Raw genomic sequence first — 14,018 nt, 5'->3', positions numbered from 1 at the left:
TAGACCATTCAAATAATATTTTATATAATGACATATCCCAATAGCATTGAAAAAATAACAACATTTGTCTTTGTCTTTGTGTGTGTGTGTGTGTGTGTGTGTGTGTGTGTGTGTGTGTGTGTGTGTGTGTGTGTGTGTGTGTGTGTAAACATGCATTATGGAGTTAAAATGGAAAAACTGTTTTGCTTTAGTGCAGAAAAATGGTGAAAATCAAGAAGTCTGAAGTAAAAGTGAGCCAATATGTGGTCTTCTACTGCCCTCTGCTGGTCATTCTACTTATTAATGAAGTCTACTCACATATGCTTTTGCATTCATTAGACTCTAAAAATCACTTATATAACAATAAGACACTAAAAATCACTTATATAACAATTACTATTGACAATTAACATGGTAAATCATGGAAAGCTATGATAAATCATGATAAATTATGGTAAACTAGAATCATAGTAAATAATACTAGAATGTGGTCAATTTTTGTGGGAGGAGCCTATTTTACTAAAATGGCTATAACTCAAGAAGTAAATGAGATATCTTCACCAAACTCAGTACACATGTGTATGGGTTCAATTTGAGGTCACAATAAACAATTTTATGGAGATCGGACCATAGGTGGCGCTATAACTGTTAAAAAGCTTTAAAACCATATATATCCCATGGTAAATTGCCTGTATTGGCTGTAAATGGTCTTTTCCAATCTATTATGTCAGTGGTTACATGCTTGCTAAATAAATCTTAATGACTTTTGATGCTTTTGTGCTTAAAAACCTTAAACGCCTTAACTGCTTGAACCCCGATAAATGCTGCTTGCAGCTTTAATTAGGGGTTCAAGCACGAAGTGCTGAAACCCTATTGTTATTGTACGGATTTTTATTATTAGGGGTTCAAGCACGAAGTGCTAAAACCCTATTGTAATTGTGCTGATTTTTATTATTTTTCTTCTGCCGTAAAACGCATCGTGCAGCCTAAACCGTAAGTGCTGGAGACTTGAAACTTTGCCAAATGGTAGTACAAAAATCGAGGAGAGGTTCAGAGAGTATGACTCCGATTGGCCCATAGGTGGCGCTATAGCAACCAAAAACGCGAAACTGCTCATAACTCCTAGACCATATGTCGTAGACTCAAGTGTCTTATATCATTGGAAAGCTGAAACCCTGAAGAACAAAACGTATATCTCCGATTTTATTTCCGGTATGCAAATTTTTCCGCCATTTTGAATTTTGTCAAAAACCTACTTTTGCGAACTAGTCCTAGGTTTTTCGTCCGATCGGAACCAAACCAGTGCAGAAATGTTCTCTGGAGTCTGAATATCAATAATTATCGAAAAAAAGTTGAAATTTCGATTCACAGTCGCTAGGGGGCGCAAAACTAATGTTGTGGGAGGAGCCTATTTTACTAAAAGGGCTATAACTCAAGATGTAAATGAGGTATCTTCACCAAACTCGGTCCACATGTGTAGGAGTTCAATCTTGGGTCACAGTAAAAAAATCGCGACGATTAAACTCTAGGTGGCGCTATAACATGAAAAAAACATGAAAAGGGCTATGACGACCTGACCGTTAGTCCGATTGACTTGAAAATTGGTATGCAGTGTCTTGGTCCAAGGTGCCTTGTATGTCTATGAGGACATTGGTGTATCTCAAAAAACATGGCCGCCATCGGCCAATGAAATTTGAGCACCTATTAGACAAGGTTAACGGAGGCTGATCGGAACAAAACTCGGTAGGCATGTTCGACTCATGGCCCTAGAGGTCTGTAAGAATTTTGAAAGAAATCGGCCACTAGTTGGCGCTAACGAGTTTTACAGCTCCGTAATCACGTGGTGTTACAAATATCCACACAATATGCATATCATTTGATAGACCTTCTCATGGAGAACAACTTTGCCTCAAGAACCATTGCTGTCAATCAAACCGTTAATTAAATATTTGTAATTATGTTAAAAACCTACTTTTGCGAACTAGTCCCTGGTTTTTCGCCTGATCGGAACCAAACGAGTCTAAGACAATTCTATGGACTCTCTAGATAAATAATTATCAAAAAAAAGTCGAACTTTTGCATTTTTCGCATGGGTATATTGGGTCATAAAGAAAATGGGCGTAGCAAAATGCACTCAAAAGCCTATAAATCCTAAACGAAAACACAGAACTTCACAAAAATTGATGCGCATATTTGTCATAACATGCTAAAGAAGCCTGGAAATTTGTATGGAGATCGGACCAAAGGTGGCGCTATAACTGTTAAAACGCTTTAAAACCATATATTTCCTATGGTAAATTGCCTGTATTGGCTGTGAATGGTCTTTTCCTAGGAAAAATTCCTATTCCTATCTATGTTCATATAATTCTCATATAATAATGTTCATGACACTTAATAAGCATGAAAAATTTCAGACAGATCAGACAAAATTTGCCTCTATAACAGTTAAAAAGGTAAAAATTATATAACATGTCATTAAGCCAATAAGTGGTATTTTACTGCCCCCTGCTGCCATTTCATCATACTGCTCCCTAATATTGTCATATAATTCATATTTAGACTTTATAAAATCATTATTTTAACATTTTAAATCATATTTTGTATCTATTCTCTATTGGAGTATTACTTGAAAATTGTGTCACACTGAGATATGGAAATGGACTAAAGTAAATTAATGAAATGAAACGAAAGTAAAACGGGCATTTAAGCCACGCCCCCAAATACAAATTCACTCATAACTCGAAAACGGGAAGTCGTTTCGCGCTCAAATTTTGATGGTAAGGTCTTCTCCAGGCTCTTGATCGAAACGTGTCGTCGCGGGCCTCGGGAGCGCGCCCCCCGCGCGGATCTAGTCCGCGGGACCCCCGATTTTGAACGGCCGTAACTCCCGATCCAGACCACCCCGAACCTTGTGTGAGAGCTCGTTGGAAAGGGCCCATCCTTGGCTAGCTTCGATTCAAATGTGGTGTAATTTGTCCTGCGCATTCCAGAGATAAAAGCCCCCAAATATTTGCATTTGAACAGTCATAACTTCCAGCATCAATCGCCCAAAAACACATTGATGGTCTCATTTAACAGGGCTCCTCAAGCACTATATATGCTTTTTCGCCTTCTGGTTCCCGAGATATAAATTCCCATTCATTAATTCATTAAATCACTTCAATTGTAAAATGCAAGCTTTAATACCACTTTTGTCCACTCGAGGGAGCAGCAGGATTGCACATTACCTTTTCATTAGCTTTCAGTATTGGGAAACAAACAAATGCTTTAAAAAGCAATCTTTTTTATTATGATAGGGCTGTAGCTATCGATTATTTTAGTATTTTAGTATTTAGTATTTTAGTATTCTATTCAAGTAATCGGATAAAAAAAATTGTGGTAAAAAATAGATTCAAGTTAACAACAGCCTTTAAAATGACTTAAAATAGAAATATATAATAACAAGCAACAATAATTGGTTCAAGTAAAGTATCAATGTAAGTAATTATATTGGTTTTTATTGAAGAACACTGTTAAAATATACCCATGTAAAATAAATTATATAAACTAATATAAACATAACTTATGTACATAAATAACAAATGCCTGCAGAGGGCGCCAGCGGCCTGGTTGTTGTTACACTAAGCCTGGCATTATCAAATCCTTGTTTAATATTGTCCAAACAACTAATTCAAATGTCAACTTAAACTTTAATATTTGACCACTTCTGTACGATAGAAATGCTACAGTCACTGTAATTTCTTGAACGAGAATATGTGCACATCAAAACATGCAAATTCAGAGCAAGAGTTTAAACTTTTATTTTGAAATCGCGATGGACAGCAGTTTGAGAAACCCAGATGTGCTCCACAAATGATAACAGTGCAACTATGAAACACAAATTGCGTCCGACTTGCGTTCCCATATTTGCACGTTATTGGAAACCTAAACAAACAGCACTGCAGAGACTGAGTTTGCTTGGAGCAGCGTTTACTGTGGATGGAGCTGAGGTAATTTTAACATGTAGGCTAATCTGCACCCATGTGTCTTCTGTGTGAAAAAAAAACAAACAAGCAAAAAACAGAAGATATATTTATTTAACTGAATCACAGACTTTGTGATTTCACAATGGCACTATGCTATACTATGACTGTAAATGGTTTTAAATATCGCGTTGTCCTAGAAAACTGTAATTCTGCGGTTGTTTGATTCTCGTCTGTGGAATGCACCACTTTTGGTATTTTGCCAATTACTCTAGGGCAGACCTGGGCATATTACGGCCCGCGGGCCACATCCGGCCCTTTGTGTGTCCCTGTCCGGCCCCGGCCCAACATAGATTATAAAAATATCTATCGTATTTTCCGCACTATAAGGCGCACCGGATTATAAGGCGCATAGAATAGAAGATACTGCAGTCAAACTCGACGCGTCCGCATGAGCGCGAAGGTAATAAAAAAACTAATATCCGTCTGCTTGGGCAGATTCGTCTTAACAGCGCACGCGCGCCTCCGCATCCGAAGATCTGTTTGGGGAGTTGCGCGGAATGCGCGCGCACTCAGCGGAGGCTCGCGCTCTGTTGCCAGGCGACAGTGAAGTTGAATAGCAACAAGTGGTGTTACCCTCAAAATGTCAGCACACGCTAAGAAAAGAAAAGTTGATAATGAATGTCGTGTTTTTAACAAGACATGGACTGCCAAGTACTTCTTCACAGAAATTAAAGGTAACGCTGTGTGCTTGATTTGCGGTACACAGGTCGCTGTGTTAAAAGATTACAATTTGAATCGGCACTACACTACTAAACACGAGGATAAATACAGAAATCTGTCTGAAAAAGAGCGCGCAAGTGTGTCTGATGCGTTGCTAGCAAAACTGCACACTCAACAAGGACTTTTTACAAAACTTTACACCACCAGAGAAGCAGCCGTTAGGACAAGTTATGTCATTTCTCACAAAATCGCCAGAAAAAGTAAGGCATTTTCGGACGGAGAGTTTATTAAGGAGTGCTTATTGGACTCGGTTGCACTGATGTGCCCGGAGAAAAAGGACGCGTTTGAGAACATCTCACTCTCCCGACGCACTGTGACGAGGCGGGTTGAGGACATCGGTGTAAACTTGGAGCTTCAGCTGAAGAACAGAGCTGCAGACTTTGACTGTTTTTCTCTGGCTTTGGACGAGAGCTGCGATGTGCGTGATACCGCTCAGCTTCTCATCTTCTTACGTGGAATGACTGCAGACTTTCAAGTCACGGAGGAGCTGGCATCCATGCAGTCAATGAAAGGGACAACCACTGGTAATGACTTATTCAAAGAGGTAAATAAATGTTTGGACAAGTTAGGACTGAAATGGGAGAATCTGGCAGGTGTGACAACAGATGGTTGTCCAAATCTGACTGGGAAAAATGTCGGTCTTTTAAAGAGAATGCAGGATAAAGTGACAGAACTTAATCCTGTGCAGAAATTGACATTTTTGCATTGTATTATCCACCAGGAAGTGTTGTGTAAGACAGTGTTAAAGATGAACCATGTTGTTGATGCAGTAACTAAAACAGTTAACTTCATCAGAGCGAGAGCATTAAATCACAGACAATTTGTTGCTCTTTTGGAGGAAAATGAGATGGAACATGGTGACATCAGCTACCACTGCCCTGTCAGGTGGCTCAGCCTAGGCAAGGTACTGAAAAGTGTCTGGGACCTGAGAGAACAGATTCAGGATTTCTGTGTGAAGAAAGGACATGACATCCCAGAGCTTTCTGATGAGGACTGGGTGGCAGACCTCGGGTTTGCTGTAGATGTAACTGCACTAATGAATGAACTAAATGTCAAACTGCAGTGCAGTGAAGGCTTTCATGAGGAAGTTGCAGCTTATCTCAAGCCAAGTGAAGGACAACCTTCTGACCCACTTGCCAACACTAAAGGAGGCCACACCATCAGCCGATCACATCCACAAGTACTCACCCATGTTAGAAGCACTGCATGCAGAGTTTTCAAGGCGATTTCAAGATTTCAAAGCTATAGAAAATGAAATGCACATGGTTTCTTCTCCCTTCAACTGCAATGTGGATAATGCTCCAAGTGATGTTCAGATGGAACTGATTGACCTGCAGTCTGACACACTTCTGGCAGAGCACTTCAGGTCAGCCTCACTGCTGGACTTTTATGCCTCCCTCAAAGAAGAGAACTTCCCACACCTGAGGAGGCATGCTCAGAGGATTCTAGTCCTCTTTGGATCTACTTATGTATGTGAACAGACATTCTCAGTGATGAAGTTCAACAAATCCAAACACAGATCTTCTATCACTGATGACCACCTCTCAGCTGTCCTTCGTATAGCCACCTCAGACATGCAGCCAGATTTCAGTGCCCTTGTTCAAGCCCAGAACAGACTGGATTATTCTCACTGAAAGGGTAAAATGAGGAGGAAAACATTACAATTTATTACATGTCTATAAACATGCTGCCCTTGTTTAAGCCCAGAACTGACTGTGTTAATTGTACTGAAAAGGTAAAATGAGGAGGAAAACATTACAAGTTGCTGTGTTGTTACATTTCTATAAACCTTTTGTTATTCTTTGTTTTTGAAGATTAACAAGTTCAAATTAAATTGCACTGATTCAGTGATTGTTTTTGTTTTATTTGACCTACGCACCACAATTTCACTTAGCCTAATATAAACAGAATTTTATTTTAGTTTTATTCTACTGATTACCAGTACCAGCTATTCATAATATATAATTAAGGGAATTGTACAATGGAAGAAAGCTGAGCAGAATTAAGTGTTATTGTTGGTGTGGCCCTCTGACACGATTCAGGTTTCTCATGTGGCCCCTTGTCAGAATTAATTGCCCACCCCTGCTCTAGGGGTAAATTGCAATCAAGGATTTTTTTAAATCGAGTACTTGACTATAATTGAGGAATCGTTATAGCCCTATACTGGTAACATGGTTTTATATTATTAGATCACAAAGAAATGCCTATAGACAAATAAATATATTTTCTCAATAGCATATCCAAAAAACGTGTGTGTGTGTGCGTGTGTGTGTGTGTGCGTGTGCGTGTGTGTGTGTGTGTGTGAGCATGCATTATTGAGTTGACATGGAAAAACTGGTTTGATTTAGTGCAGAAAACTGGTGCAAATCATTAAGTTTAAAGTGAAAGTGAGCCAATAAGTGGTCTTCTACTGGCTTCTGCTGGCCATTCTACTTATTAATGAAGTCTTTTCACATGTGCTTTTGGATTAATTCATATTTAGGGTAGACACTAAAAAAATCACTTGTATAACAATAACTATTATAACACAATCATATTTTGTCAGTGTTTATCACTTCATTTGCACTGACACTTCACATAATTGCTAGTAATGTGGTAAATCATGGTAAATCACGCTAGAAATATGGTAAGTCATAGTAAATAATAGTAGAATGTGGTGTATTAAGGTAAATCAGTAAGAATCCAGTTAAATCTTTCTAGAACGTGGTTTATCATGCTAGAACATGGTAAATCATGGTAAACTATGCTAGAACAGGGTAAATCATGGTAAACCATGATAAATCATGATGAACTATGGTAAATAATTTTAGAATGTGGTATATCATGGTAAATCATGCTAGAACAAGATCTTTTCCATCTATGATGTCAGTGGTTAAATGCTTGCTAAATAAAACTTAATAACTTTTTATGCTTTTGTGCTTTGAGGCCTTAAAGGCCTTAATTGCTTGAACCCCGATAAATGCTGCTTGCAGCTTTAATTATTATTATTTTCCCCTAAAACGCATCGTGCAGACCAAACCGTAAGAGCTGGAACCTTGAAAGTTGGCCAAATGGTAGTCCTCAATTTGGGGAGAACGTATCAAAGTATGACCTCGATTGGCCCATAGGTGGCGCTATAGCGACCAAAAGCGCAAAACTGCTCAGAACTCCTAGACCGTATGTCGTAGACTCAAGTGTCTTATATCATTGGAAAGCTGGACGCCTGACGAACAAAACGCATATCTCCGATTTCATTTCCGCCATGATAGATTTTCCGCCATTTTGAATTTTGTCAAAAACCTACTTTTGCGAACTAGTCCCTGGTTTTTCGCCCGATCGGAACCAAACCAGTGCAGAAATGTTCTCTAGAGACTGAAGATCAATAATTATCGAAAAAAAGTCGAAATTTCGATTCACGGACGCTAAGGGGCGCCAAAACGTACGTTGTGGGAGGGGCCTATTTTACTAAAATGGCTATAACTCCAGAAGTAAATGAGGTATCTTCACCAAACTCGGTACACATATGTATGAGCTCAATATGAGGTAACAGTAAAAAAATCGCGGCGATTGGCCACATGGTGGCGCTATAATAGGAAAAAAACATAAAACAGGCTTTAACCACCTGACCGTTAGTCCGATTGACTTGAAAATTGGTATGCAGTGTCTTGGTCCAAGGTGTCATGTATGTCTATGAGGACATTGGCGTATCTCAAAAAACATGGCCGCCATCGGCCAATGAAGTTTGAGCACCTATTAGACAAGGTTAACGGAGGCCGATCGGAACAAAACTCGGTGGGCATGTTCTACTCATGGCCCTAGAGGTCTGTAAGAATTTTAAAAGAAATCGGCCACTAGTTGGCGCTAACGAGTTTTATGGCTCTGTAATCACGTGGTGTTACACTTATTGTCACAAAATGCATACCATTTCATAGATCTCCTCTTGTTGAACAACTTTGCCTCAAGAACCATTGCTGTCAATCAAACCGTTCATTAAATATTCGTAATTATGTTAAAAACCTACTTTTGCGAACTAGTCCTAGGTTTTTCGCCCGATCAGAACCAAACGAGTCTAGGACAATTCTATGGACTCTCTAGATCAATAATTATCAAAAAAAAGTTGAACTTTTGCATTTTTCGCATGGGTATATTGGGGTCATAAAGAAAATGGGCGTGGCAAAATGCACTCAAAAGTCTATAAATCCTAAACGAAAACTCAGAACTTCACAAAAATTGATGAGCATATGTGTCATAACCTGCTAAAGAAGCATGGAAAATTTTATGGAGATCGGACCGTAGTTGGCGCTATAACTGTTAAAACGCTTTAAAACCATATATTTCCTATGGTAAATTGCCTGTATTTGCTGTAAATGGTGTCTTCTATCATCATATAATGTTCATATCATAATGTTCAAAACCAGTGCAGCACAATTCTCTGAACTCTCTAGATCAATAATTATCAGAAAAAAAGTTTAACTTCTTCAAAAGGTGATTTTATATGAATATAATGACATATTAAGCCAATAAGTGGTATTTTACTGCCCCCTGCTGTCATTTCATCATACTACTCCCTAATATTGTTATAAAATTCATATTTAGACTTTATAAAATCATTATTTTAACATTTACAATCACATTTTGTCAAAACTCATCTATTGAGTATTACTATTGACAATTGTGTTACACTGAGATATGGAAATGGACGAAAGTAAATGAATGAAATGAAACGAAAGTATAACGGCATTTAAGCCACGCCCCCGAATACAAATTCATTCATAACTCGAAAACGGAAAGTCGTTGCGCGCTCAAATTTTGATGGTGAGGACCTCTCCGGGCTCTTGATCGAAACGTGTCGTCGCGGGCCTCGGGAGCGCGCCCCCCGCGCATCGCCAGCCCGCGGGACCCCCGATTTTGAACGGCCATTACTCCCGACCCAGACCACCCCGAACATTGTGTGAGAGCTCGTTGGAAAGGGCCCGTCCTTGGCTATCTTCGATTCAAATGTGGTGTTATTTGCCCTGGGCATTCCAGAGATAATAGCCCGAACAGATATGCCTTATAACAGTCATAACTCCCAGCCCCAATCGCCCAAAAACACCTTGATGGTCTCATTCAACAGGGCTCCTCAAGCACTATCTATGCTCTGAGTTTCAGAATTTTTCGCCTTTTGGTTCCTGAGATATAAGTAAAAAAACAAATTCCCATTCATTCATTCAAACACTTCAACTGTAAAATGTAAGCTATAATACCACTGTTGTCCACTAGAGGGAGCAGCAGGATTACGCATGATCTTTTAATTCGCTTTCAGTATTGGGAAATAAACAAATGCTTTAAGAAGCAATCTTTTTTATTATGATGTTTTTTTTTTTATTATGATATTTGTATATATTTTATTTTTTTATTATGATTATGAACGGTTTGATTGACATTAGTGATTCTTGAGGCAAAGTTGTTCAAGATGAGGAGATGAAGATATTTTCACAATATCACATCCTAAAACCATTGAAAACATATTTGTCTTTGTGTGTGTGTGTGTGTGGATGTGTGTGTGTTTGTGTATGTGTCTGTGTGTGTAAGCATGCTTAATGGAAAGAACATGGAGAAACTGCTTTGTTTTACTGGTGGATAAAAAAGTCTTTCAAATGAAAGTGAGTCAATTAGTGGTCTTCTACTGCCCTCTGCAGGACATTCTACTTAATAAAATATTTTCATCTGTGCTTTTGCATAAGTTTTTGGACTATATAAAATTACTTGCATGAAAATCACCTATTATAACACAGTCATGTTTTGTCAAAGTTTATCACTTCATTTTTACTGAGCTCTCAGTTTGAACAATTCTGCCTCTCAGTGATTAATTTGAAATCTGAAAATGGTGTTATACAGAGGAGATTTGCAATTATCATTTTGTTACCTATCTTTTATTTTAAATATCTACATCTACAACAAAATGTGTGTGCATGTGTGTGTTCAAGCATGGTTAGTGTATTAAGTATTATTGTTTAAGTATTATTGTTTTCATTTACATTTTAACCACCAGAAGAAGAACACTCATTGGTTCATTCTGCTCACTAAAATATAATTTTTCATTTTTTTTCCATTTGAAATATTGTTTAAACTTAATAAAATCATTAAAATAACATTTCAAATCATATTTTGTCTGTTTATAAATCCCACAGACTCACATTGGCTGCAATACTAATGTTTTTGTAAAACACAGACCTGATAGTCTAATCTGTGTGTATTGTGCATATTATTGATATTATTACTATTGCAAATCATGTTATTGTAACTCATATCTTAATAGAATATTATTTGTAATTTTAATTCTTTATTTCTTAATTGTTTTTTTATGATTACTACAGATATTATCACCAAAGATATCAACTACACCTTCACTTTTAGTATTGACAACAACACAGCACACACAGCACACACAGCACAATCACACACTCACTAATGCATTCAAATAAATGTAATCTTACTGTGCTACTTTATTTGTACATGATTAGAATGAACAGAAATCTAAGACTATTTTTCTTATTTTGTTAAAGCCATTTCAGACTCCAAGTAAGCATTATATTACTAATCATCTATTTTAAAGGTTCCATACAATTGAAAACTGTATTTATCTTGGCATAGTTGAATGATACGAGTTCTGGACATGGAACTGACATACCGTGAGCCTCAAACACCATTGTTTCCTCCTTCATGTGTAAATCTCCTGTTTGCAAAAGACCGCTGAAAAATGAGTGAATCCCACCATAACACCGACTGTGATGTTGGAGTCAGGATCATTAATATTTATACCCCCCAAAATTTGCATTTTCCAGTCCATGTTCTAGGCCAGGCAGTGTTAATGTGGACCTGCACAGCCGAATCATCAGAAGATCTGCAGGTATTGTGAAGAAGCAAGCAAGGACAATAGTGAAAATGGCAGATCATGGATATAAATGTTATGTCTGAGGCTGTGCTGCGGATTTGAGAACTTTTCATTCCCTTCCCACAAAAGAGAACTGTCAACAGGCATGGTTGATGTTTACAACAGGATACCTCACCATTTTAATTCAAAGCTGTTAGTTTGCTCTTAACGGAGGCCAATCAGAACGAAACTCTGAGCATGTTCGACTCGTGGCCCTAGAGGTCTGTAAGAATTTTGAAAAATCAGCCACTAGTTGACGCTAACAGGTTTTACGGCTATGTAATCACGTGATGCATATCATTTGATAGATCTCCTCATACTGAACAACTTTGCCTCAAGAACTAATGCTGTCAATCAATTTGTTCATTAAATACTTGCGATTATGTTAAAAACCTACTTTTGCGAACTAGTCCTAGGTTTTTCGCCCGATCGGAAATATACCAGTGCAGTACAATTCTCTGGAAGCTCTAGATTATTAATTATATAAAAAACTTTAACTTTACCCATTGGGTAGCCATAACAGGATCATTTAGAAAATAATTAGCAAAAAACACTCAAAAGCCTGTAAATCCTAAACAAAAACTCAGACAACTCACTAAACTGCCTTATGTGCTTAAAGACCCTAAATGCTTGAACCCCGCTAAATGCTGCTTGCAGCTTTTTATTATTATTATTATTATTATTATTATTATTCCGCCCTAAAACGCATCGTGCAGCCCAAACCGTAAGAGCTGGAACCTTGAAACTTGGCCAAATGGTAGTCCTCAATTTGAGGAGAACCTATCAAAATATGACCCCGATTGGCCCATAGGTGGCGCTATAATGACCACATTTACTAAATTGCTCATAACTCCTAGACAGTTTGTCCTAGAGTCTCAATTTTAGCATCACTGTGATCCCTGGATCCAGACGGACAAAATGGCTATCTCCAAAAATTTTTCTATGGGCAATTTAGTGAAAAACCTACTTTTGCGAACTAGTCCTAGGTTTTTGGCCCAATCAGAACCAGACCAGTCTAGCACAGTTCTCTGGAGTCTCTAGATCAATAATTATCAAAAAAAAGTTGAACTTTTGCATTGGCCTGGCTGTAACAGGGTCGTTTAGGAAAGGGGTGGGACAAAAAAACACTCAAAAGCCTATACAACCTAAGGGAAAACCCCAAACTTCACAAAAATCGATGAGCAGATGTGTCAGAACATGGTGAAGAAGCATGCCAAGTTTCGTGAAGATCGGACAATAGGTGGCGCTATAACTGTCCAAAACGTCTCTTCTTATTAGGGGTTCAAGCATGAAATGCTGAAACCCTATTGTAATTGTGCTGATTTTTATTATTATTATTAGGGGTTCAAGCACGAAGTGCTGAAACCCTATTGTAATTGTACTGATTATTAGGGGTTCAAGCACGAAGTGCTGAAACCCTATTGTAATTGTGCTGATTTTTATTAGGGGTTCAAGCACGAAGTGCTGAAACCCTATTGTAATTGCCCTGATTTTTATTATTATTATTATTCTTCCCTAAAACGCATCGTGCAGCCAAAACCGTAAGGCCTAGAGACGTGATACTTGGTCAAATGGTAGTAGTATTGCTCGCTACTCAGATACACGGACTTAGCCAAATCGGCCCATAGGTGGCGCTACAGCGACCAAAAGCGCGAAACTGCTCAGAACTCCTAGACCGTATGTCGTAGACTCAAGTGTCTTATATCATTGGAAAGCTGGATGCCTGACGAACAAAACGTATATCTCCGATTTCATTTCCGCCATGATAGATTTTCCGCCATTTTGAATTTTGCCAAAAACCTACTTTTGCGAACTAGTCCTAGGTTTTTCGCCCGATCGGAACCAAACCAGTACAGAAATGTTCTCTGGAGTCTGAATATCAATAATTATCGAAAAAAAGTTGAAATTTCGATTCACGAACGCTAAGGGGCGCCAAAACGTACGTTGTGGGAGGGGCCTATTTTACTAAAATGGCTATAACTCCAGAAGTAAATGAGGTATCTTCACCAAACTCGGTACACATGTGTAAGAGGTCAATCTGAGGTCACAGTAAAAAAATCGCGGCGATTGGCCACATGGTGGCGCTATAACATGAAAAAATCATAAAACAGGCTTTAACCACCTGACCGTTAGTCCGATTGACTTGAAAATTGGTATGCAGTGTCTTGGCCCAAGGTGTCATGTATGTCTATGAGGACATTGGTGTATCTCAAAAAACATGGCCGCCATCGGCCAATGAAGTTTGAGCACCTATTAGACAAGGTTAACGGAGGCCGATCGGAACGAAACTCGATGGGCATGTTCAACTCATAGCCCTAGAGGTCTGTAAGAATTTTGAAAGAAATCGGCCACTAGTTGGCGCTAACGAGTTTTACGGCTCTGTAATCACGTGGTGTTAC

At 38.5% G+C, this 14,018-nt stretch overlaps 1 protein-coding gene across 1 annotated transcript; it reads left to right on the top strand.

Annotated features, from left to right (window-relative positions):
* Positions 1-4,983: 4,983 nt before the first annotated feature.
* LOC307150185 (general transcription factor II-I repeat domain-containing protein 2A-like) lies at positions 4,984-6,358 on the top strand (the record flags this gene model as incomplete). The annotated part of the gene is made up of 3 exons (XM_079857063.1): positions 4,984-5,268; positions 5,446-5,735; positions 5,788-6,358. The coding sequence occupies 3 exons, from the start codon at positions 4,984-4,986 to the stop codon at positions 6,356-6,358; spliced, it is 1,146 nt and encodes a 381-aa protein (XP_079713189.1).
* Between the last annotated feature and the right edge of the window lie 7,660 nt (positions 6,359-14,018).

This window comes from Squalius cephalus (genome assembly GCF_949319135.1).
Source record: "Squalius cephalus genome assembly, chromosome: 22".
NCBI classification, from domain to species: Eukaryota; Metazoa; Chordata; class Actinopteri; order Cypriniformes; family Leuciscidae; genus Squalius; species Squalius cephalus.
This window is presented reverse-complemented; position numbering and strand designations above follow the sequence as displayed.